At 40.1% G+C, this 23,215-nt stretch overlaps 1 protein-coding gene across 3 annotated transcripts in view; it reads right to left on the reverse strand.

The window, feature by feature from the left end:
- Positions 1-23,215, reverse strand: part of LOC108145645 (double-strand-break repair protein rad21-like protein 1) — a 185,593-nt gene that overhangs the window by 151,496 nt on the left and 10,882 nt on the right. For all 3 annotated transcript variants that reach the window (XM_041710105.1, XM_041710104.1, XM_041710103.1), the window contains exon 3: positions 18,945-19,065. In XM_041710105.1, coding sequence (XP_041566039.1) covers positions 18,945-19,065 — 121 coding nt within the window. The remainder of the gene's footprint in view (positions 1-18,944; positions 19,066-23,215) is intronic.

The following is a 23,215-nucleotide window of genomic DNA, read 5'->3' on the forward strand; positions in this document are numbered from 1 at the left end:
TCTAGTGCATGCTTTGCCTAGAGTTTGTTTTTGTAACATTGCAAGAGAAACTCTCTGTAATATTTTATTCTTTCCCTCCCGCTCTACTTCGTGCGCCTTATCAAACAGTGTTTTATTTATTTTTTGCGCAATAATTTTCGATGGATTTATTCTTCTGCTGCTTCTGTGATACAATTACGCATGCTAAATGTGCTGGGTTCGTTGGAAGAGTAAGAGATTATATTGACCTGCGGACTGGGGTCAAGTGGTCATGTGAGTCATGCAGGGAAAGGAACATGAGACCTGTCGCTTTGTGAGACTGACTCGTGACGGTTTTAAGAATCTTTTTGGAGTATTAAAAAAAACTCACTGAAGCGTTCAACGCAATAAGTGAACAATTTAGAGGTAAAATTTGCTAAATGACTCACCTAATCGTAAAAAAACCGAGCCTATTAGTACGGGCGCTTCTTTAAATTCAGCTTCGAAAAAGACGGATTCCAATTCCAATTTTAAATACTTGTAATAGCTCTTTACCGGCACCCAGCTCATCAGCCCCTGTCACTGTAGAAGTTGTAGAGCAGGCCGGTGGATCAAAAGCTTTACAGCCAAATGTTCCCAATGGTACTGCGTACTCTGGAGTACTCCTTTCATCAGAAAGTCAGAGAAAAAATGTTCAATGTATTCAAGGTGTTGGTGGTGGTAAAAATGAACTCTCAGTTGTTCCCCATAGGAAAAAATTATTTGTTTCTCGATTTACACCCGAATCCAAAGTGATGATGTTATGAAACTTATTCAAGAAAAATACCCATTTCCAAACATTACAGTTGAACAATTTAAATTTTCATACGCTCTCAAGATATCCTCTTTTAAAATATCTGTTCCTCCAGAAGCTTTTTATGTTTTAAATATCACAAATTGCCGATTTAAGAGTCTGTTCCGAAAAACTGAAAACTTCTATACTTCTAGCCTATCTAAAATTTAAGAGTACTTAATATGAAGTTACCTTGGCTGTTCGCTGACTCCTCTGCCTTTAATGAACATATTTTAGTCTTCACAGAAACTTGGCTGAGACCGGAGATATCCAACTCCGAAGTTTTTTCAAACAACTTAAGCACTTATAGCTTATAGCACTTATAGCACTCGTAGGGGAGGTGGGGTGCTTATTGCTATTAACTCCAGTCTTACATCGGAGATAAATCAGCCCCTTACACGCTTTATACATTTTTGTTACCTGTTCTTATATACCCCTGGGTCTGACATTTTAATTTATACACATCATTTGTTCACTATTGAATCTGTTTTATCTCTATTTTCTGACAAGGATCATTTGATTGTTTTGGGAGATTCTAATCTCCCAGATATGTCTTGGTCATCTCCTACTGACTCACTTGTTTGCACGTCTTTGTCGGGCCCTGACATTGTAGATGGACTTTTATACCTATCATTACTCTTTAAATAGATAATTAGATCTGGTATTTGTTTAGAATACGTCTGAGGTAGGTGTATCTAGAATTGACCCTCTAGTTGTCCCAGGGCACCGATACCAACCTACAATGGCATTGACAATATCCACACCGGCTGAAGGATTTTCCTTAAAAAATCAAAACGAAGAACAGCTGTTCAGAAATGTCTGTGAAGTGTAACATTTTAAAACATAGCTCCGGTCGCGTGTAGACGTGTATTCTTAAAAAACAATTAGTCACTCAGTCGAAATCGTTCGAAAAAATATAAACGCGAGGTTTTTCGATTCGCGATGCTAATTCGCATATCGTAAACTAAAGTTTTAATTAATTAATTAATTTTTACGCACTAACAATAAACAAATGTGTAAGAACGTGGATCAGCGCACTCAACGCCAAAAACAACAAGACGAAGCCCGTGAAAAAAAACTCAGAGAGAGCAAGACAAACGTCGTCTCTCCTTGGCCCGTACCAATGATTATTTCTCTAGAACCGAAAGTGAAAGAAAGTGCAAGATTACTGACCGCCGAAAACCAGAGAGCTAGTACTTGCTCTGCCGCCCTACTTTTCACCGCTCAAACGCCATGGAGTGAGCAATGCAAAACTCCATCCGAGCTTCTGCCACCTAGTGCAACATCAACAGCGACTACTACGTCAACTACAACGGTCTCTGTCGCCAACAATGCAATAACGACTCCGCTCTCTTCTTCTGTAGCGGGTAAAGCAACAACACAAATAAGTGCAAAAATAGGGTCAAACGGTAAAAACAATGCTACAGTAGGTGAAATGACAATTCCGCAAGCGGGTTCGGCCATGCAGACAGGCATGGATCGCTACATTAATGTTTCCAAGCGCAAGCTAACGCCCCCAAAAAAATCTGACGGCAATATGCCCAAAATAAACCTTACCAACAAGGGCCCTGAAAATTTCGGGCCATTTAATGAAAATAGATCTATTCTGGTGGAGCCAGAATCAGAGTCTGAGGAATTAGCCCAAAAGAAACTTAAGCCCCCACCTATCTTTGTTCGGGAGAAGATCTACAACGTCCTAGTCAACAAAATAGTTGAGCTTGTCGGATAAGATAACTTCCATGTTATTCCGCTTATGAAAAGGGATATAAGCGAAACCAAACGTCAAACCAAAACCGAAGATTATTTCCGAGCAGTGTCGAAGTACTTAAACGATGTTCAAAAGAATTACTACACGTACCAGCGGAAAAGTTGCAAAGGCTTACAAGTTGTGCTCAAGGGAATAGAACCCGATGTGACCCCCTCCGAAATTATAGAGGCTTTAAAACGGCTTTTGCGCAAAAAATGTTATAAACATTATGAACAAAAACAAGAAGCCGCAACCACTTTCCAAGGTCGAACTTTAGCCAGACAGCAGAACTTTGAAAAAAACCGCATTTCACCCGATCTACAAGTTGCAGTACCTTCTGCACCGTAGGATCACAGTAGAAGAGTCGCACAAACGGAACGGGCCAGTGCAATGCACAAATTGACAGGAAAACGGACACACCAGGGCTTACTGCACTTTCAGGTCAGTTTTTGTGTAGCTTGTGGAAACTGCCACGGTTTTGAACCCTGCCCTGCTAACAAGGAAGACTCTCTCACTAAAAAGTGTGTATACTGCCAAGGAAACCACACAGCAAACTACAGAGGCTGTCCAGTCTACAAGGAGATGAAAAGTCGTATGCAACGAGCGACAACGGGACGCCAGAACATTTACGTGATCTCACAAACGACACCGAAAGTTTTCATCGCAAAAGCAGCCTGGACTTCATTTGGGCCTTCAATTACCACCAACGGCATTTCCTTCGCCAGTGCTCTAAGATCAGGCACAGCTCACATAGAGCCGAAAATTGATAACATACAGCAGGCCATGGGACAGCCACAAAGTAACATGGAAACTATGATGATAGCTTTGCAACAAAATATGATGGAATTTACGTCCTACATGAAAAGCACCATGCAAACTCTAATACAAAACCAAAATATCTTGTTACAAATGCTTGCAGCTCAGCAGTCCAAATAAATTATGCCTAGCCTTCGAATAACTCTGTAGAACGCCAACGTTGTTTCACGACAAATACCTGAAATAACTCAATTTCTGAACGAAAACAACATCGTTATGTTAGTTATGTTGCTGGCAGAAACGCATCTCACCAGCAAATATAACTTTCAAATACGGGGATACACGTTCTACGGCACCGATCATCCCGATGGTAAAGCAAAGGGCGGAACCGGCATCCTAATAAGAGACCGCATCAAACACCAATTTCACCAACGGTTTGCAAAAAATTATCGGCAAGCTACATCGATAAAATTACAATTGGGCAACTGCAACCTTGCCATTGCCGCTGTCTACTGCCCACCCCGCTTTACAGTCTCCGAAAACCAAGTCATGGACTTCTACAATTCATTTGGAGAACGATTTATAGCAGCAGGTGATTACAACGCCAAGCACACACACTGGGGATCCCGCCTTGTGACCCCCAAAGGAAGGCAACTATATAATACACTCATCAAAACATGCAACAAACTGAACTACGTTTCACCAGGCAGTCCTACATACTGGCCTACAGATCCTAGAAAACTACCTGATTTAATTGATTTTGCTGTGACAAAAAATATTCCTCGCAATATAATATCTGCAAAATCGCTTTTGGATCTATCATCGGACCACTCACCAGTGCTAATAACTTTTCTTCAAAGCATGGAAGTAAGTTCCCACATTGAAATAACTCCACAGCTCAACATCAAGGAGGACATCGACTGCTAAGCCTATGCACTGGAGTCTGTACTCGTCGCAGCATCCAAGGTCTCTACACCGCAAGGGAGGGATGGGCACACACACCAACACAAAGCTAGCCTTGAAATCGAACAGAGAAAAGACGTTTGAGGCGTGCTTGGCAAAACAGCAGATCGCCATCCTCAAAACATAGTCTTAAGGAAGCTGGTCGCAGACTTACCAGGGCTCTAAGGCACGAAGAAGAAAAAGCACAACGCCAGTACATTGAGAAACTTTCACCCACCAGCACCAAGTATCCCCTGTGGAGGGCCCACCCAAATCTAAGTGCGCCGGCCGAAACAGTAATTCCCATAAGAGATTCTTCAGGCAGCTGGGCCAGAAGCGACAAAGACAGAACTTGTACATTTGCTTTACACCTTCGAAATGTTTTTCAGCCAAACTATGCAAATAATTCATTCACACTACCGTCGCCGTCAATTCAAATTGAAACTGAGACGGCGCCAATTTTTTTTCAACCAAACGAAGTTGCAAAAGTTATCAGCGAGCCTAAAAACAAAAAGGCCCCAGGCGGTAATCTAATAATCTAATAACCTAAGATGCTCATTGAACTCCCAAACTGTGCAGTTGAGGTAATTTGTAAACTCTTTAACGGGATTACACGACTTGGCTACTTCCAAAAAAAATTATAAAAGTCGGTAATCATAATGATCCCAAAGCCAGGAAAAGGTCACACAATACCAGCGTCATACAGACCGATAAGTTTACTCTCGTGTCTGTCAAAACTGCTCGAAAAATGTCTTTTGACGCGCATAATCCCACATCTGAAAGAGCACAACGTTATTCCGGCACTTCAATTTGGCTTTCGAGAAAGCCATGGAACAATAGAGCAAGTCAAAAGATTAACAACAATATATGAATTGCATTCGAGCTTCGGGAATACTGCATGCGGTATTCCTTGACGTTGCACAGGCTTTCGACCGAGTCTGGCTCGATGGCCTTTTTTATAAAATCAGAATTTTACTACCGGAAAACACTCACAGGATACTTGAATCGTACCTTTACAACAGAGCCTTCACCGTGAGATGCAACACTACAATATCCGACGATTACACGACAGAGGCTGGAGTTCGTCAAGGTAGCGCCCTTGGTCCAACTCTATTTCTCCTTTACACCGCAGATATTCTCACGAACGAGCGGCTAACTACTTCTACATTCGCAGAAAATACCGCGATCATAAGTCGGTCCAAAAGCCCAATTCAGGCAACAGCACTACTAGCTGATCAACTCGTGATAGTGGAGAGGTGGTTATCAACTACTTCTAATTCCAATAGCCTCCATTGGCTCATAAACACGCGCTCTCCCCTCTGCCTGGACTTCAAGGTCCTGCTCTACAATTCAGCGCTTAAGCCAGTCTGGACTTACGGCTCCTAATTGTGGGGAATCGCTAGCAGCAGTAACATCGACATTATCCAGCGAGCACAATCTAAACTCCTAATAAGTATCACTGGGGCACCTTGGTATGTTCTGAACGACAACATCCACATAGATCTTGGCATTCTACCCGTAAAAGATGAAATAACAAAACAAAAAGCGTCCTACCACACCAAACTAACTTCTCATCCAAACAAGCTCGCCAGAGGCCTAGTCAGGGTTTCCAACCGGACCCGTTTACAACGAAATGACCTTCCAGCTCAGCAATAGTTATAAGAGCCCTTACATCTCGCGTCAGTCATCTTGACTGTCAGCTATAGTTTTTAATTTAAGATTTTATTTACTTATTGTTAGTCTCAATTCAGAGAAAATTCAATAAATAAAATGCATATGTAAACAAAAAAATAAGACGATTGAGTCGCTGCCGGCTTGACCGACAGCGCAGACTGCGGAGCACAGCGCTAAGCTAAAGCTAAGAATATAAAGGTCATAGAGATGACCACAAGTGAATAAAGTTTGAAGTAGTAAAGTGTAACAACCTATTCATCTACATTGCGTCTATATCGATAGGGGACCTGCGTGAGCACTCCTAGGCTTTTAATAAGCTAAACTTCTTGATTTCCGAACACAAGTGGAGAATTTTATACAATTCGCTCTTGCGAATTCGCCCCGTCTCTCGCCACCGTAGCATAAGTTAGGTTCTAAGAGAAATTATTGAAATATAATTGTTAGTGATCAATCGAACGTCATCGTAGCCACTCCTTTTCGTCGCGCTTTCGACATAGTTTTCACAAAGTTTCGCAAATTAAAATCGTCTCGAACTACTGCGTTCACAAGTTTTCGCGTTATTAATACAAAATAGTATTAAATTTTCATGGTGACCCCGACGTGATTAGCAGTAGAATTCGCGAGTTTTAATTTTTTTTCGGTGAAAAACTATAAACAATACTAATAAAAACCAATTTATTCGTGTCGGTTCGGCCAATAAATTGATTTCAATAATTTCGTCGCTGGAAATTTTCTGCCGTTCTTGAAGTTGCGCCTGACGTTTCGGCAAATTTAATTGCTCAATTTGCTGCTGCCGCCAAATGGAAGACAAAAAGGAAGTTGCAATTATCAAGTCGGCCATCCAGGTATAGAGTGCCAAAAGTTGAAAGTTAATCTGTGGCGTTTTGTCAATTGTGTTTTGGCCCATCTTTCAACTTTTTGCATTCGTGTAAAAATCGGTAGATAGTGAGCATTCTAACCAAGAAATAAAAATTTGCATGTACTAACAACCAAAATTCTTCAATAAACATAATATATTTCAAATTATATGTGAATCGCTTTGGCCAAAGAACAAGCAATAAAATACTCGCCGTCGACCCAATTAGTGCGAACTTAATTCCCCCAACTTTCGTCGTAGTGAGCACCAATTTAGGGTATAAATAAAAATAGCTGGAAAAAAGTGCAAATTGTGAAAATTGTAGCTCTCAGGAAATTAGCGGCAATAACTTTCGCCGTAGTTTGTCCGAACATTACCCGCGCTTTTCAGAATTTTCCCGCGCTTTTCCAATTTTTCCGCGCTTTTCATAATTTTGCGCGCATTTTGGCGTCAGGCTTATATATTCGTTGCCCTTAGTTATCGGTCAGTGTATCATTCTCCGTTAGCATTTGCATAGGAAGAGCCGCTAGCCGCGTACACATACACACGCACACCGACACCGCTGCCGCTATTTCGAGTTATCTTTTGTCGTTTTCGTTCTCGATCGCTGCAGCAGTGCAATTTTCGGTCTGCCTAAACGTTTGTTCGTTTTTTCGGTACGCTTGAGCGGTAGCTCCCCTACAGTGCGTGCGTGCGGCATATACTGTCGCAGGGTTTATATAAAAAATATAAAAACCCTATTTAGATTTTTCGCTGTAATTCTCTCGGCACTTAGCTCCCTTACACCGTGTGCGATCGGTATATTACTCGTTGATTTTTTATTATATTATTTAACAAATAAATAATTTAATAAAAATAAATATTTAACACCTCTTCGATACCAACCAAATAAATACAAATAAACGCAATGGCAACTAAGGATATCAAAGAGCTTAAACACCAACGAGATGTTTGCATGAAAAGTATTAACCGAACTTATCGCCACTTAAAAGAAGCTAAATTATCTATAAATCCGGTCGAGCTTGAGTGTCGATTAGAGATTCTAAATACGCACATTGAAAATGCTTCACTTTTGCAAAACCAAATAGAAGTGAAAGATACAAAAAATGTATACCGAGTTGGAAGAGAGGGCCGTAATGACAAAGTCATTGCTGATTTCGATTTTAAATAAGTCCAAACAAAATAATATCGAGAAATCCGCTCCGCCAGCAAATCGCCCGCCTCAATGCCGTCTACCGAGCGTTGCTCTCCCAACTTTTAGCGGAAAACACTGCGAATTTCAAAATTTTATAAGCCTTTTTGAAACTTTCGTTGACAAAGATGACACTTTACACGATGTTGAAAAATTCAATCATTTAATTTCGTGTTTAGCTGGAGACGCTTTAGGAACAGTTAGGGCCTTCCAAGTCACTGCGGAAAATTATCCCAAAGCCCTTGCTAGCCTGAAGCGGGTGTACGATAATGATTGTCTTATTTTTTTTGACAACATATCGACACTTTTTAATTTGCAAAAAATTTCCCAGCCTTCAGCTACAGCCTTTAGAACCCTCATCGACACGGTCACAGCCTTGTATGACTCCTTGCTGTCTATTGGGGATGATAGACGCATTACTAATGCTATTTTAATACATCTGGTAATGAGCAAGGTCGATGCAGGAACTACAAGAAAATGGGAAGAACAGTTAGACTATACTTCGCTTCCACTTTGGAGCGAATGTGAGGCGTCCCTCAACAGGCGATACCAACACATGGTAGCAGAAGAGGCTTCCAAGCCCAAAACTGTTCAGCAGACCCAATCTAACCCTAAGAAGAATGGAAATAGGAGTTTTTCGTTTGTCGCTGCCAGGAACGACTCTGTTCAATGCATGTGTTGCAACTCAGCTGAACATCAGATTGGAAACTGCGCTTCCTTCGCAGCCCTCACAGTTCAGCAAAGATTCGATTTCGCTAAAAGAGCACCCTTATGCATTAGCTGCTTAAGAAAGGGTCACACTGTCAAAAAATGCAAATCGAACAGATGTAGAGTGTGCAATTCCTCACATCACACTTTGCTACACATATATGCCCCAAGCACAAATCTGGCGTTGCCACCTCCTTCTCAGCCCACGCTCATGCAGGAGTCTCCATCCACGTCGCATGTTTTGCATGCGAATGCATCCTACAAAAGACAGTTCTCGGCTGGATAGTGTCAGGCAGATGTGCCTCGGAAAATAATAAAAACGCTGAAAAAATGGTACATCTCAGCTGCCAGGAGGAAGCGTTGGAGTCAATTGACACAACCCTGCAGAAATTTTGGTCTGTGGAGGACTTGCCGCCCAAGTCCATATTCCTGAGCAACAACTCTGTCAACAACACTTTGAGAAAAATACTCAAAGATTGTCGTCCGGTAGATTTTCGGTTCGTTTGCCGTTTAAATCTGACCCAAATACTCTTGGTTCGTCATACGAAGTTGCGAAACGTAGATTTTTGTCGCTAGAACGGAAATTGTCAAAGGACACTTCGCTGAAGAAGATGTATATTGAATTCATGGAGGAATATGTTTCACTGGGTCACAAGTGCTCCACCAATAACAAAATTCCGAATACTCCGCACTATTTCATTCCGCACCAATGCGTTTTACGGTCACAAAGTACTTCAACTAAGTTGAGAGTAGTTTTCGATGCATCGAGCCGTACTTCTAAGCAGGTAGCGTTGAATGACATCTTGATGGTAGGCCCAACTATTCAAGAGGAGCTGTACTCGACTCTGCTTCGGTTTAGATTGCTTAAGTTTGCCCTTGCGGCCGACGTCAAAAAGATGTATCGCCAAGTGATGGTGGACGAAGGTGATCGTAACTTCCAGCTCATAGTATGGAGACGAGATCCTTCTGAGTCCCTGAAAATCTTTAAGTTGAACACCGTTACATATGGAACTTCGCCAGCACTCTTTTTGGCGATTCGGTGTTTAATGCGGCTAATAGAGATGGTGCAAGCAACTAATCCAAAAGCCGCAAAGGTTATTCAGAATTATTTTTATTTTGACGATTTGTTGACTGGCTCCGGATGCGTTGAAGACCTGCAAAGCCTTCGAGACGAAGTTTCTCAGGTCTTGCTAGAGGCAGGCTTTGAATTGGCAAAGTGGTTTTCAAACTGCCCAGAGTTATCCGCATTTGATAGCGCTGTAATGCCACTTATGGCAGACTCAGACGTAAATAAGACCCTTGGCGTGGTTTGGTTACTGGTTAAAGATTACTTTCAATTTCGGTTGGATGACTCTTTTCTGGATCTTCGCGCGACAAAGCGAAATATTTGGACGGTGACTGCTCGACTTTTCGACCCACTTGGCCTCTTGTGTCCTTTGGTCACAAAGGCAAAGATGTTGTTGCAGGAACTGTGGCTTCGAAAATTAGATTGGGACGAGTCGCTAACGATGCAGTTGCTCACGTCGTGGGAGACGTTTAAAGCGACGCTTCTGCAGCTGCCTAAAATTAAGGTATCGCGATTCGTCAACACAGATCCACAAGTCCCGATTTAAATACATGGTTTCGCTGACGCTTTCATGCGAGCGTATGGAGCGTGCATCTACGTTCGGACTCAAACTGCTGAAGGTTTGAAAGTGTCTTTATTGACCGCCAAATCGAAAGTAGCTCCCCACAAGACGAAAACTTTGCCTCGCCTTGAGCTGTGTGCAGCTCACCTTTTAGCAGATCTCTATAATCGTGTCAGGCCATTGCTAAATTCTCCCATTGAGAATGTTTTCCTGTGGACAGACTCCGAGATCACTTTACATTGGATTAAAACCCATCCCTCGTCGTTGTCGGTTGTCGGACAACGTCCATTTGGTTCAGTGGGCCTTCGTTCTTGCTAGACTCAGAAAATAATTGGCCTGTAAATAAACATTTCGAACTGCCGGCTGATGTTATGTCGATGGAGCTACGCAAATCGGCAATAGCTCTCGTAGTCAACCCAGAGCCAAATTATGTGCTTCAGAAAATAGAGTCCTTTTCGTCGCACCTGAAGCTTCTGAGAGTTTTCGTGTGGGTTTTTCGTTGTATTCAAAGGTGCAGAAAGGTGTCGAAGCACTTTGAAAAGAGTATTTCGCCAAGAGAACTGGATTTCGCTTTTGATAAAATTGTCGAAGTTGTCCAATTTCACGAGTTCAGGGACGACATAAGTAAAATTCGGAAGAATAAACCGGTAGCAACGAATATTCAAAAGATAAACCCTTTTCTTCAGGAAAATAAATTAGATTGGCGCTCCTCGACATTGCTACGAGTTGGGGGTCGGTTGTTGAATGCTCCTATTCCGTACGAAGCCAAATTCCCGTTGTTGCTGTCTGAAAGCTCACAGTTCGTCAGATCCTATGTGTCATACCTGCACGTTACGAACTGTCACGCTGGCCCACGAGCTCTCGTAAGTCGTCTGCGCGAGAAAATCTGGCTAGTTAATGCTCAATAAGTCTGCCGACGAACAGTTCGGTCGTGCATGCGCTGCTTTCGCTGTAAGCCGCAACTCTTGACGCAAATTATGGGAAACTTGCCAGCAGATAGACTTCGAGCTCTCCGCCCGTTCAATATTTGTGGCGTTGATTTTTGTGGTCCCTTCAGCACAACGTATCGTATCCGTGGTAAGCCACCGTACAAGTCGTACGTGGCCTTGTTCGTCTGTTTTGCGTCCAAAGCGGTCCACTTAGAATTAGTGTCTGACCTAACCACTGATGCGTTCTTGTTGGCATTTCAAAGGTTTGTGAGTCGTCGCGGGATTCCGGAGAAGGTGTGGTGCGACAACGCCACCAATTTCGTCGGCGCAGATCGCCACATGAGAGAGTTCCGAGCCCGTCTGGAGGAGCAGGGGGGCGGTATCGAAACATTCGCATCAAAAAAAGGATGCTAGTTTGCGTTCATACCGCCCAGAGCACCGCACTTCGGCGGACTATGGGAGGCAGGTGTGAAGTCTGCAAAGCACCTGTTCCTTCGGACGGTAGGCCAAGACCTCTTGACCGCGGAGGAGCTCGGAACTCTGCTCACCAGCGTGGAGGCCGTGCTCAACTCCAGGCCCCTCGGCGCTCTAAGCAGCGACCCGAACGACGGCGAGGCCTTACCCCCGGGCATCTGCTCATCGGCGGCCCTCTTCTGGCCCCACCATCAGCGGCGCTCCCGGACCAGATCAGCCTGAACTGCTTGCGACGATGGCGAGGTGTCTCGTCTCTCAGGCACAGGTTTTGGCAGCGATGGTCCCGGGAGTACATCTCCAGCCTCCAGCAGCAGTCCAAGTGGCACCAGGGGGAGCCCAACCTCGTCGTGGGAGCGCTCGTCGTCGTCGCAGAAGACAATCTTCCGCCCCAGCAGTGGAGGATTGGACGAGTGGTAGCGGTGCACGCCGGCGCCGATAGCAAGGTTAGCGTGGCGGACGTCAGGACGCAGGACGGCGAATATCGGCGAGCTGTCCACCGACTGGCCCTGTTGCCCGTTCTGGGCTGAAGGACGTCGTCCCTTCAGAGGGGACGGTGTTTGCGCACTCAGCGCTTGTATTTAAATCACTAGTTGTAGGGCGAGAGCGGGAGCCAATAAAGCTTTCGTCTGTTCGCTCTTGCGAATTCGCCCCGTCTCTCGCCACCGTAGCATAAGTTAGGTTCTAAGAGAAATTATTGAAATATAATTATTGTTAGTGTTCAATCGAACGTCATCGTAGCCACTCCTTTTCGTCGCGCTTTCGACATAGTTTTCACAAAGTTTCGCAAATTAAAATCATCTCGAACTACTGCGTTCACAAGTTTTCGCGTTATTAATACAAAATAGTATTAAATTTTCAGCATGGATATGGAAAGAGACACTGAATTAATATAGAGCGTTTTAAACACGTATTTTATTTGTATTTGTATTTATTATAAAATTTCATCCTAACGCTACAAGTTTGGAACTTATAAGTTAATGCGCTAGTCACTACGAGTTTGCAAATTTTTAATTGTTACATTATACTTAAAACTAATTTTCATAAAAACTAACCTTAGTCGCTTTCTATTTTTACTTTAATTTACGTAATAGTGTTTTTGAGGTGTGTGAATAATTTTATCTTGAATTGCGTGGCACTGCTAATATTTTTAAGATGGTTTGGGAGCTGATTCCATGATCGAATAGCATTAATTAAAAATTGTCTTTCGGATGTCAATGATCTAGGTCTTATGCAAGTAAGATTGTTTGCTCTTCTAGAGGATGTAAATTGAAGTTTTTCGAAAAGATACAAAGGTTCTTTTTGGAAAATAATTTTTTTAGCGAGATATCGAATATTTTCAGCGAAAATTCGGATAAGTGATCTGTATGTGGTTGGTTGAATATATACCTGGCTATGCAATTAAATAGAACGTTAATTCTGTTCTTACTGGTAGTGTCACAGTTTGAAAAAACTTCTACTCCATAAAATAGCGCTGGAACAATGCAGGTTTTAGCTATTAGTAAACGTATATGGGTGGGCAGGCAATTTTTAGTTACGGATAATGTCCTTATTATGCCATATGTTTTCCCTACAGACTTTTTAATATGATCATTCCAGGTAAGAGTTCTGTTGAATGTGAAACCTAAGTTTGCAGCTGTATCAACGTACTCAAGTGGCGTGTTATTCATATTCAGTGGCTGCAAATTGTTAGAATCATTTTGATTTTGATGGGTTGATCCCAAGTCCATTGTTGCCGGCCCACTCATTTACACGTTCAAGTTCTCTGTTACAAACATCTATACATTCATTTATTCTGTTTAAAGGACGACTCACATACATTTGGACATCATCAGCATACAAGTGTACATTACATTTAGATAACGCATTGGGAAGGTCATTAACATATAAGGTAAACAATAAGGGACCAAGCACAGACCCTTGGGGTACACCACGATTAACATTTTCATATGAGGACGAAACGCTAGACAGTACAACAGATTGACGACGATTTTGTAGGTACGAAGACACAAGTTTGACAGAAGTTTTAGAAAACATAAACATATTAAGTATGTTTCGAAGGCCTTACTATAGTCCAGTAAAACTAATAGTGTAACATTGTTTTCGTCTATTTGTTCCCTTATGTCGTCTGCAATTTTTATAATAGCTGAGGTACAGCTTCTGTTTTTCCTAAAACCAGACTGATTATTGGTAAGCATTGCATTGTCGGACAAAAATTTATTAATTTGATCAGCCATGAGATTCTCAAATACCTTTGATAGGTATGGTAAAATGGAGATGGGTCTGTACTCATTATTTGATTTAGGAATCGGAATTATTTTTGCCGCTTTCCAACAGTCCGGATAAGTAGATTTTGTCAGTACAGTATTAAAGGTATAGGTTATGTATGGCAGGATTTTTGGCAGCAGAATTTTTATGAATTTAGGGTTTATGTTGTCAGACCCAGTGGCGTCACTCTTAATTCTTAGTATACTTTGTAGGACATCACACTGATTAACACACAAAAACCTAAATCTAATATCACAGACAGTTTCGGATACAAATCGTGGGTTCAGATATTTATTTTCAGTGATTTCAGGTACTGAGCAGCTTAAGAACTTTTTATTAAGTTCATTTACATTTATGTCTTGTTCAAGTCTTGGTTTAACTTTGCATATTCCCAGGTTTTTAATTATTTTCCATGTCTGAGCAGTGGAAGATGCGTTGTTGAATTTATGGGAATAGAAATTTGCCTTGGCGGTGTCAGTAAATTTGGTCACTTTTTTTCTCAATGACTTGAACACTGCGTAAGCTTGAGGTGTCCTTTACCTTCTCCACTTATTGTACGCCCCGTCACGCTGTAATATTGCGTCTTTGATGTTTCTTTGGAACCATGGTTTTTCAGAAAAACGAATAACTTTGCTACGAACAGGTACGACACAGTTATATAAATAACAAATATTGTTTTGTTAAAGGTTAACTTGTTCGTCTACTTCGGAAAGGGAATATATGTCATTCCAATTGCACAAATTAAAGGTGGAGTCCAAAAGGTCATAGTTGATATTTCTAAAGTCCCTAAAAACTATTGGGTGGTCAAGGTATTGGTGGTCAAGTGCGTAAGTCAAGTATATGAGGTCATGTTTTGAGAACGATGGGACAATAAGTTGGTCATATGTAGCTACTTTGTCTGTATTAGACACAAAAAATAAGTCTAAAAGCGAGTTGCGGGTTTTGGTAAAATGCGTAGGGGACACAAAGTTAACCAACTTCATCCCCAGCGATTTCATGTCCTCTGCAAGGTGGGAATCCCTTAAAATATCGCTATTAAAATCGCCTGTTATAATGACTCCTGAATAATTAATTGACACGTCAGGAATAATGTTTAAAAATTGTTCATAGTCAATACGGCAGTTAGGTCGGTATACACACCCAATTAGTAGCTTATCAGCATATCTTTGGCATCTATCTAATTTCTATAAATAAGTATTCAATTGCACTACTGGTTGAGTGTTTACATATAAACGTGGAACATAACTTTTTACTAACATATATTGCAACCCCACCCCCATGACTATCACGGTCAGAGCGATGCAAATTATAACCATCACATTCAACTAAAACATCACATAAATTAGGAACAAACCAAGTTTCAGAAACACATATAACATCTACACTCGAATTGATAAAGAGGTATCTAAATTCTTCATTTTTTCGTGTGAGGCTTTGAGCATTTATATGGCACACATTAAGACCAGCTCTCTTCTCTCCGAGAACCCTTAACATCGCATGGCTATTTGATCGATTTGGATTTATGTTTATGTTATTGTTGTTGCTGTCACCCATTTTAAATTATTTAATTGTTATATTAGCTGCGCTCGCAGTCTATAAATATTTATGACATAAAGACACACCACACCAAGAAACAAAATAAAATTAATGCGACTGATACTAATCCTAAATAAATATAATAAAACTACTGATAATTTCACAACAATGGTATATAAATATAAGCGCCTCTTAGGTGCGAAATGAATTATCATTTAATGTCCCAGAACTAGCAGCTTCCAGCGCAGCTAATTCCTCGGGGGTGCAAATCTCCATTTGAGCCAGTTCGCCCAGGCTTTGCACGCAGATGGCCTCCCCTCCCTCTCTCTCCTTTACGAAGATATCTCCACGGCGAGAGAAAACAGCTGTTAGGCGCTTCAGCCTCTTGAGATGCATCGCCCGCTTGAAAATTTCATATTTTGTTTTGGTCAGCTGTTCGTTTATATATATAAACGCTGGCTGAGTCTAGGCCGATGAGCTTTAAGCTCAGTTGCGTTTTGTTTTCTTTTCGGTATGCCGCGATCGCACGCAGCAGTGTCGCCTTATCGTGCACGTGTTCCATTTTAATAATTATAATTGGATCCACTACTGTACGGGTCGATTTTCGCGGTCGCGTTCGAAAAATCGTACGTACTTTAGGCGGCGGGGTCAGTTTGAGCGAGAAGCACAGTGCGTGAAAAAGTGCTTTCACATTTTCCCCCTGGACTTGTGGGACCCCATGCCAACGCAAGTCACAGGCGACTTCAGACGCAGCCTGTGCGTTGCAGAAGGCCACCCACTTTGCCTCCAACTCGTCAACGCGCTGATCCTGGCAGTTTTTAGACAGTTTCGTCTCCAGCTCCTGGACCCTCTGCCTCAGCATCCCCATCTCTCTCACCTCGCTCTCCAATTGAGTGACTCTCAGTGTGAGTTTGTTGCAGTCAGCTGCTATTAACTTAAATTTTTCTTCCAGAGTGCCGGTTATACGTGCCTCGCCATCACGGATCTCCCCTGCAAGACTTTCCTTTAGCTCGGAAAATCTGAGGTCGATCGTGTGAAGCAGTTGAGCATCGGAGTCACGGACTCCCTTCAGATCGGAGTGAGTTTCCTTCCTAACTCGCTTTGCTGCTGAAGACATTATTGTGTTGGTGCCGAGAGGGTTGAGTGTTTTGATGTGTTGAGTGTTTTGATGTGCTGAGTGTTTTGTCTCTGTGTTCTTGTGTTTTGCTATGCACTGTTTCTTTATTGGATTGTTGTTGCACTTTATTGTGGATTTATTAAGAAGCGATTTAATGCTTAAAACCGATTTATTCCGGGCAACAAGAACTTTAACGTGTTGTACTCTTATTAATGATGCTGCCGTAAGCAGTTTTTAATATTTTAAGTCGAGTTTAAGGTGTTTTTCGGTGTTTAAAGCGGAGCTTCACAAAAGTGCGTCTATTTCTCTCTCACGGTATTTCCCTCTCTCTTTTAATGAAAGCGTTCCTGACTGTCTTCCTCCAAGACATAACAAACCTCCGTGGATTACACCAGAGCTTCAAAGCCTTAAAAACCTAAAAACAAACAAAAAGTACGAAAGGACGGACAAGCCATCTGATTCGATTGGATTTTAATGTTCTTAACAGACAGCTCGTTGATGGATAAAACAACACGTTAACGTGCTCTCTCTCTCTCCCTCTCTCTCTTTGGCCGCACAAGTGATGACGAAGGACGCTGGTGGTAGACCGCCTAAGGGGAACACCCCGCAGCCATCAGCAGGCGAGCAGCAGAACGCTTTCACGGATCCGAAGCCGGCTGCTACGATCGGGAGCCAAACTAGACGGAACCCAAACAATCCGTAGCGGAGGGTGTGCAGCCAGACTCTTCCCACACTTCTGATTTGTCTGCTGTGGCTTCACAATTAGTGAACCCAGAAAACCCAAGTTGCTTTACCGTTACCGCCATAACGAGATATTGTGTCCGGAATACCGGCTGAAGTTGGTTCTGCAGAAACTCAGTCTTCAGTTTTGAAAACCCTTTAGTGGTTTCACCCAAGGAACAAATATTTTGTTCTCGCCTTTCCCGTCTTACCCATCTTCTGATGTGCTGACTTATTTACTACAAGACAAAACTAAAGCCAATCATGTTAATGTAAAAGTTAAAAATTCAACTTCTCTTACGCTAGAGACATTTTATCTTTTAAGATAACAGTCCCAAACGACCATTTTGAGGCCTATGCTGTGTCGACGCAACATATGGGGGTAAAAGAGTTCGAAAATAAGGAATTCAGTCTTCCCAGTCGAGACCCGACTAGTGTGCCATTTTTTTCTTCTGCTCCCTCTTCAACATAACATAACATCCCGCCACCTTCTTTCCCAACAAAATACATACATTCTGAGTTTCACACTTATGCGAAGCACCTTTCCATTTTTAAAGAACTGACAGAGAGATCAGTAAATAGTTTCAGGTGATTTAAATACACCGAATACGACTTTGTCCACTGATAACTAATATCTTACTACCTTTAGCCACTAATCATACAACATATAGACTGGTAATTTCATATAAAGAATTTGGACTCAAAAATTTGAAAGCGGGAGGCCCTCCGGGCTCTCTTTTGCTACTTTTCAAACTTGGTACCAAAAGAATATGACCGTTATTTACTATTGGGTCATTTTTTAATATTTCAGCATACATTTCGTTTTTGTTTACAAATTAAAATCAGTGGTAGAAGTAAAATGTTTTACATATATGTATGTATGTATGTATTTTATGTATATATATTTAATATAAATCAGTCCACTGATATGAGAACAGGGCATATCGCAGTCGTGTTACTTAAAACACCGACTGCTCTTCAGTGGTTGAGAAAACTTCCAACTAAATCAGCATTTGTCGATGTTTCGCGGATGGAAGGTGCCTGCATTACCGACGATTGCTTTTAGGGGGATCGGGCTTTTAGGACACTTGTTTGAAATGTTATGTTTAGTGATCTTTGGTTGATTTTTTTTAAAGATTCGCAGTGCAATTTTAATCGTCTTTAAACAATTAGTATTAATATGTATTTTAACCTATATTGCCCCTCTCCCTTATAAGAAAATTCTTATGAAAGACACTTTTACGGCTGATAGCTTTTAAAAATTGTTGGACATTATATTTTCTGCACAAATATTGTATCTAAATAGTACAGTTTGGGAAATCTAAATCCAAAACAAAACGTACTGAATCACGGATTCGTATTTGTTTCGCTTTAAAACCTTTTTAAATCAGTTTGCAGGTAAAATGACGCAGAAAACACAATAAAACAACAACTCCAATTGAATATTTTAAAGCTTTTTGTCTGGTCAAAATTTAAAAAAAAAATTTAAAATTCAAAGTCCCAATTGGACTTTAAATTTTTTAAGTCTTAATTGCAATAAATTCCAAAGCGGCGCTCTTAATTAAATTTGGTTAGATATTTTAATAGGTTTTTTTTATAGTTTGACTTACGGCCAAAGGAATCTCCAAATCCATCACCGTCTAAGCGAGCCCCAGATATATCTGACTGGTCCTCGGTTGCTTGGGGACCCAGTGTCTCGATTTCCAAAACGTCACTATCAAAAAGTTTTTCCTAAAATAAAGTAGTAAAATCATTTTTCTTAGTCGGATATTTTACCAGCCATGTAACGTACTGCTTCATCAGTTCAGCTACTACAGTTTAGATCAGTCTTTTTTTAGCAGGGGCGAAAACACATGTTCTTTCCAGTTATATATAACTGTTAATTTTCCTATCCCTTTTTTTTATGTTTACCGTATTTCAATATATTCATTTATAAATATTATATATATAAGTATATTGCTTGCTCTCGCCATGTTCTCATTTTTTCCGCTATTATAGTGTCAAAGTTATCTAAGCCGAGCGATGCTGCATTCGGCTGGCTGTAAGAGGCTTAAAGAAGATTAAAAGGGCAAGCCAGAGCACTTGCATTTTGGATCACGAATAGTTTAAACATTAAATCGAAGACATATTCGAATTTAAATTCTTACGTGTTTATTTTATTTCGGAAGAGGTGGCATAAAGTAAATGTCTCCTCTAAACGCAATGGAAAACATCAAAAAAGTTGTTTTTTCTTTTTTCGTGAAAGTAATAGTTTTTTTGTAACTTTTAAAATAAAAGCCAATATAAAAGAGTTGGGTTGTTCATGAATGAGTGCTCACTTGTTCAGTTGCTTACTTGTTCAATTGTTCAGTAGTTTGTTTGCTCAGTTGTTCAGTTGTCCAGTTCACTTGTTTAGTTCAGTTGCTCAGTTGCCGAAGGTTCTCTTTTCGCTCAATTGTTTTTTTTCTGACTAGTTCTTTTCTCGCATCATTGATATTTTTGATATAATAATTTTTTTTGTATTCCTACAGCTGCTTATTATTACTTACTATTTTAAAGCCTGTTCCTATTGACAAATCTGATAGATTAACATTTATTTTTAATTATTCGTTTATTTTTATTATAATTTACATATTTATTTTTCTTGTATTTCTGTTTAAAAATGGTAATTTAAAAACATTTAACCTTCTATTGGTTTTTGCTTGCATATTTCTTTTTGTTCCGTTTTTTTTTGTGCATCATTCCTCTGCGTTCTTTGACTAGTGATTCAAAAATTTAGTGGCAACCCTCGTTTTCAATAATATGTTATTTTTGCAATAGCTGCAAGGGTATATGAACTTCGGCTTGCCGAAGCTTGCTTCCTTTCTTGTTGTAATTTAATTTCTTGAGCTATCGACTGTTATTGATATAAAACTGCGAGTATCTGCTTTGGGTGAAATTCAAAAATGAATTTTAAAAGTCAAAAGCGCAACAGATTACTAAAATGATTAATAGTTTGCATTAAAAGTCATGGCCCAGTTCGAAACCTCACTTATTCAAAACAAATCGACAAACCCATGGTTAGAGAGAATTGTGATGTCGTAGCCCACACTTTGGACAAACCTGGTAAGCTATCAATAGCTATAAGCAATTGTTTCTATTAGTTTAAATAGATAAATATACCTTCGACAGTTAAATATTTTGTTTCAGTTTAGCCAGTGTGACCGTGAACAGATAACACAAAAATTATCTAGCAGAAGCCAGGATAAAATTGAGGATAAAATTGCTGGAATTTCGTCTGACAGCGCCGCTAATATAGTGGGAGCAGTTAAGCTCCCTTACTCTAAACTTAATTGTCCAAAACGTGTTAAAAAAATATCAGATAGGCTTAAAAAGTCTAAACAATTAATAAAATGAAACTCAACGGCAAATGAATCTGCCAGCTTTAAAGCTGGTTCAAGATGTGCAAACTTGTTGGAACTTACCATTTAAAATGTTTGAGCGATTCGTACATTGAAAGTGGCAGTCATGGTTGCCGTGTTAATTCTTCGACCAGACTTGGTGTTAGATCACGAAGACTGGCACATAGTTAAATATGTGTTACCATTACATAAACCGTTGTATCAAATATATGTAGAAATATCTCCTGAACAAAATGTTACTCTCTCAAGGGACATTATTCTAAGCCCACCGATTCAAAGATTGGGAAGAAAATGGTCTCTATGCAGAAAGAACAATTCTGGATCCAAAGTTGTTGAACAAAACTGGATGAATAAGAGGTATCAGAAAGTCATAAATTTCTGGACAAATGAGTTTTTGGAGGAATACAACAACCTTTTCAAAGAGGTTTTTATGCCAGCTAATGATAAGGCAGCTGCTATAAGAGAAGTTACTAAATATCTTAAAGAGGAATGCCTCAACAGAAAGGAAGATCCCTTTATCGATTGTATAACATTGCATTACAGCGATTATGTTTGCTAGCAACTGTTCCTTGCGAAAGGCTTTTTTCTGTTGCTTGCGAAATGGTTACAAAGAGGCAATCTCTGGTAAATCAAATAAAAGACGGCCCAACTTCAACTTTTTTTAGGTGTTCCTACTATTACCTAAATAAAAATGTATATAATCTTAAATGATACACCATATTGTACTGTTTTTTTTTTAATTTTTGATAAGAGGGATGTTAAAAATAATATAGGCCAAAAAAGACAGCAATAAAAAAATTTGAAAAAAAATTGTTAACAAGTGAAACTTGTGAGCAAAATTTAGCTCACAAGGTTCACTTGTTGATAACTAAACAAATAAACAACTGAAAAAATGAGCAACTAAACAACTGAGGTGAGCAAATAAGCAACTGAGCAAGTAAGCAAATGAAAAACTGAACAAGTAAACAACTGAAAATGAGTGAGTTTGTTCACTCAATTAAAAGTAATCAACTGAACTTTTTTAGCAATGTTGTCTAGTTTACCTAACACTACAATATATAACAGATACACTAGCGGAGAAAGAAATTCAGAGACCTAGGGTACGGCCTATATATGCTTTGAACGGACGTAAAATGTGTAAAAAGGTTTAATCGTTTTGCTTCCATGGGAGCTTTATGATATAAAAGGTATAATTGGGAAAGTTTCATCTTTATATTCATTATAGATTCATGCTTATATACTGCGTGAAATATCTTGAAAAAAAAGAAGATTTTAACCGAATTCACCCTATTGTTCCTATGGGAGCTACTGGATATAGACGTCCGTTACAAACAGACAGACGGTCAGATGGACAGACGGACATGGCTACATTGATTCCCCTGTTGATCCTGATCAAGAGTATATATACTTTATGAAGTCGGACAGGTCTTCTTCACGGCGTTACAAACTTTCTACCAGCAATTATTTTATTATTTATTGCCTTACCTTCTTTACGTTTATTATATTTATTAGATAAAATTAATGAGCCTTCAGTAACTTTAACAAGAAAGCGAACTTCGGTAAGCCGAAGTTCATACACACTTGCAGCCATTGCAAAAATTAAATATTTTTTAAAACATTAAAATTATGATTTACTTGCATACATGTTAAAATACATTGAAGCTATAATGATTTGTAGCTCAATTATTATATAGTTATTTTATATATTTATATAATTTATTTCTATGAGAGCTATATGATATAGTCGTCCGATTTTGATGAAATTTAAATCGTAATTCTGAAATAGTTAACCATTACTTTATGTCGAAGAACTAAACAAAAAATTAAAAAACAGCAAAGTTATAATTTTTTTTCATTTATTTTTCCGATTGTTCCTATGGGAGCTATATGATATAGTCGTCAGATCTGTCTCGTTCCGACTTTTATACAACCTGCAAAAGAAAGATAACTTTTGGGAAAGTTTCATGCAGATAGCTTTAGAACTGAGTTTGCGTAGAAACGGACGGGCAGGCGGACGGACAGACAGACGGACAGACAAACGGACAGACGGACATGGCTATATCGAGTCCCCTATTGATCCTGATCAAGAATATATATACTTTATGGGGTCGGAAACGTCTCCTTCACGTTACAAACTTCTGACCAAAATATTTATACCCTCTGCAAAGGTATAACAAGAAAGAACAATATTGGCGAATTTTTAGATTTTTTTACTTGAAACTAAGTATTCCCGCTAAAAAACAATCGAATCTTAGGTGGCGCCATCTGTCGAAAAGCATAGCCAACACCAGAAGCTAGAGTGGGCGTGCCTCCATATTAAAGCTGCCTAGGAACTACTAGACTCTGCATGTCAAATCCACAAATCTCTAGTATTTTTGGTTTCTGAGATCTTGATGTTCATACAGACGGACAATTAGACGGCATGGCTAGGTCAAGAATATGTATACTTTATATGGTAGGAAACCTTCCTTCAACCTGTTACATACTTTTCAACGAATACA

The sequence above is a fragment of the Drosophila elegans genome, unplaced genomic scaffold, assembly GCF_018152505.1.
Source record: "Drosophila elegans isolate 14027-0461.03 unplaced genomic scaffold, ASM1815250v1 contig_767, whole genome shotgun sequence".
NCBI classification, from domain to species: domain Eukaryota; kingdom Metazoa; phylum Arthropoda; class Insecta; order Diptera; family Drosophilidae; genus Drosophila; species Drosophila elegans.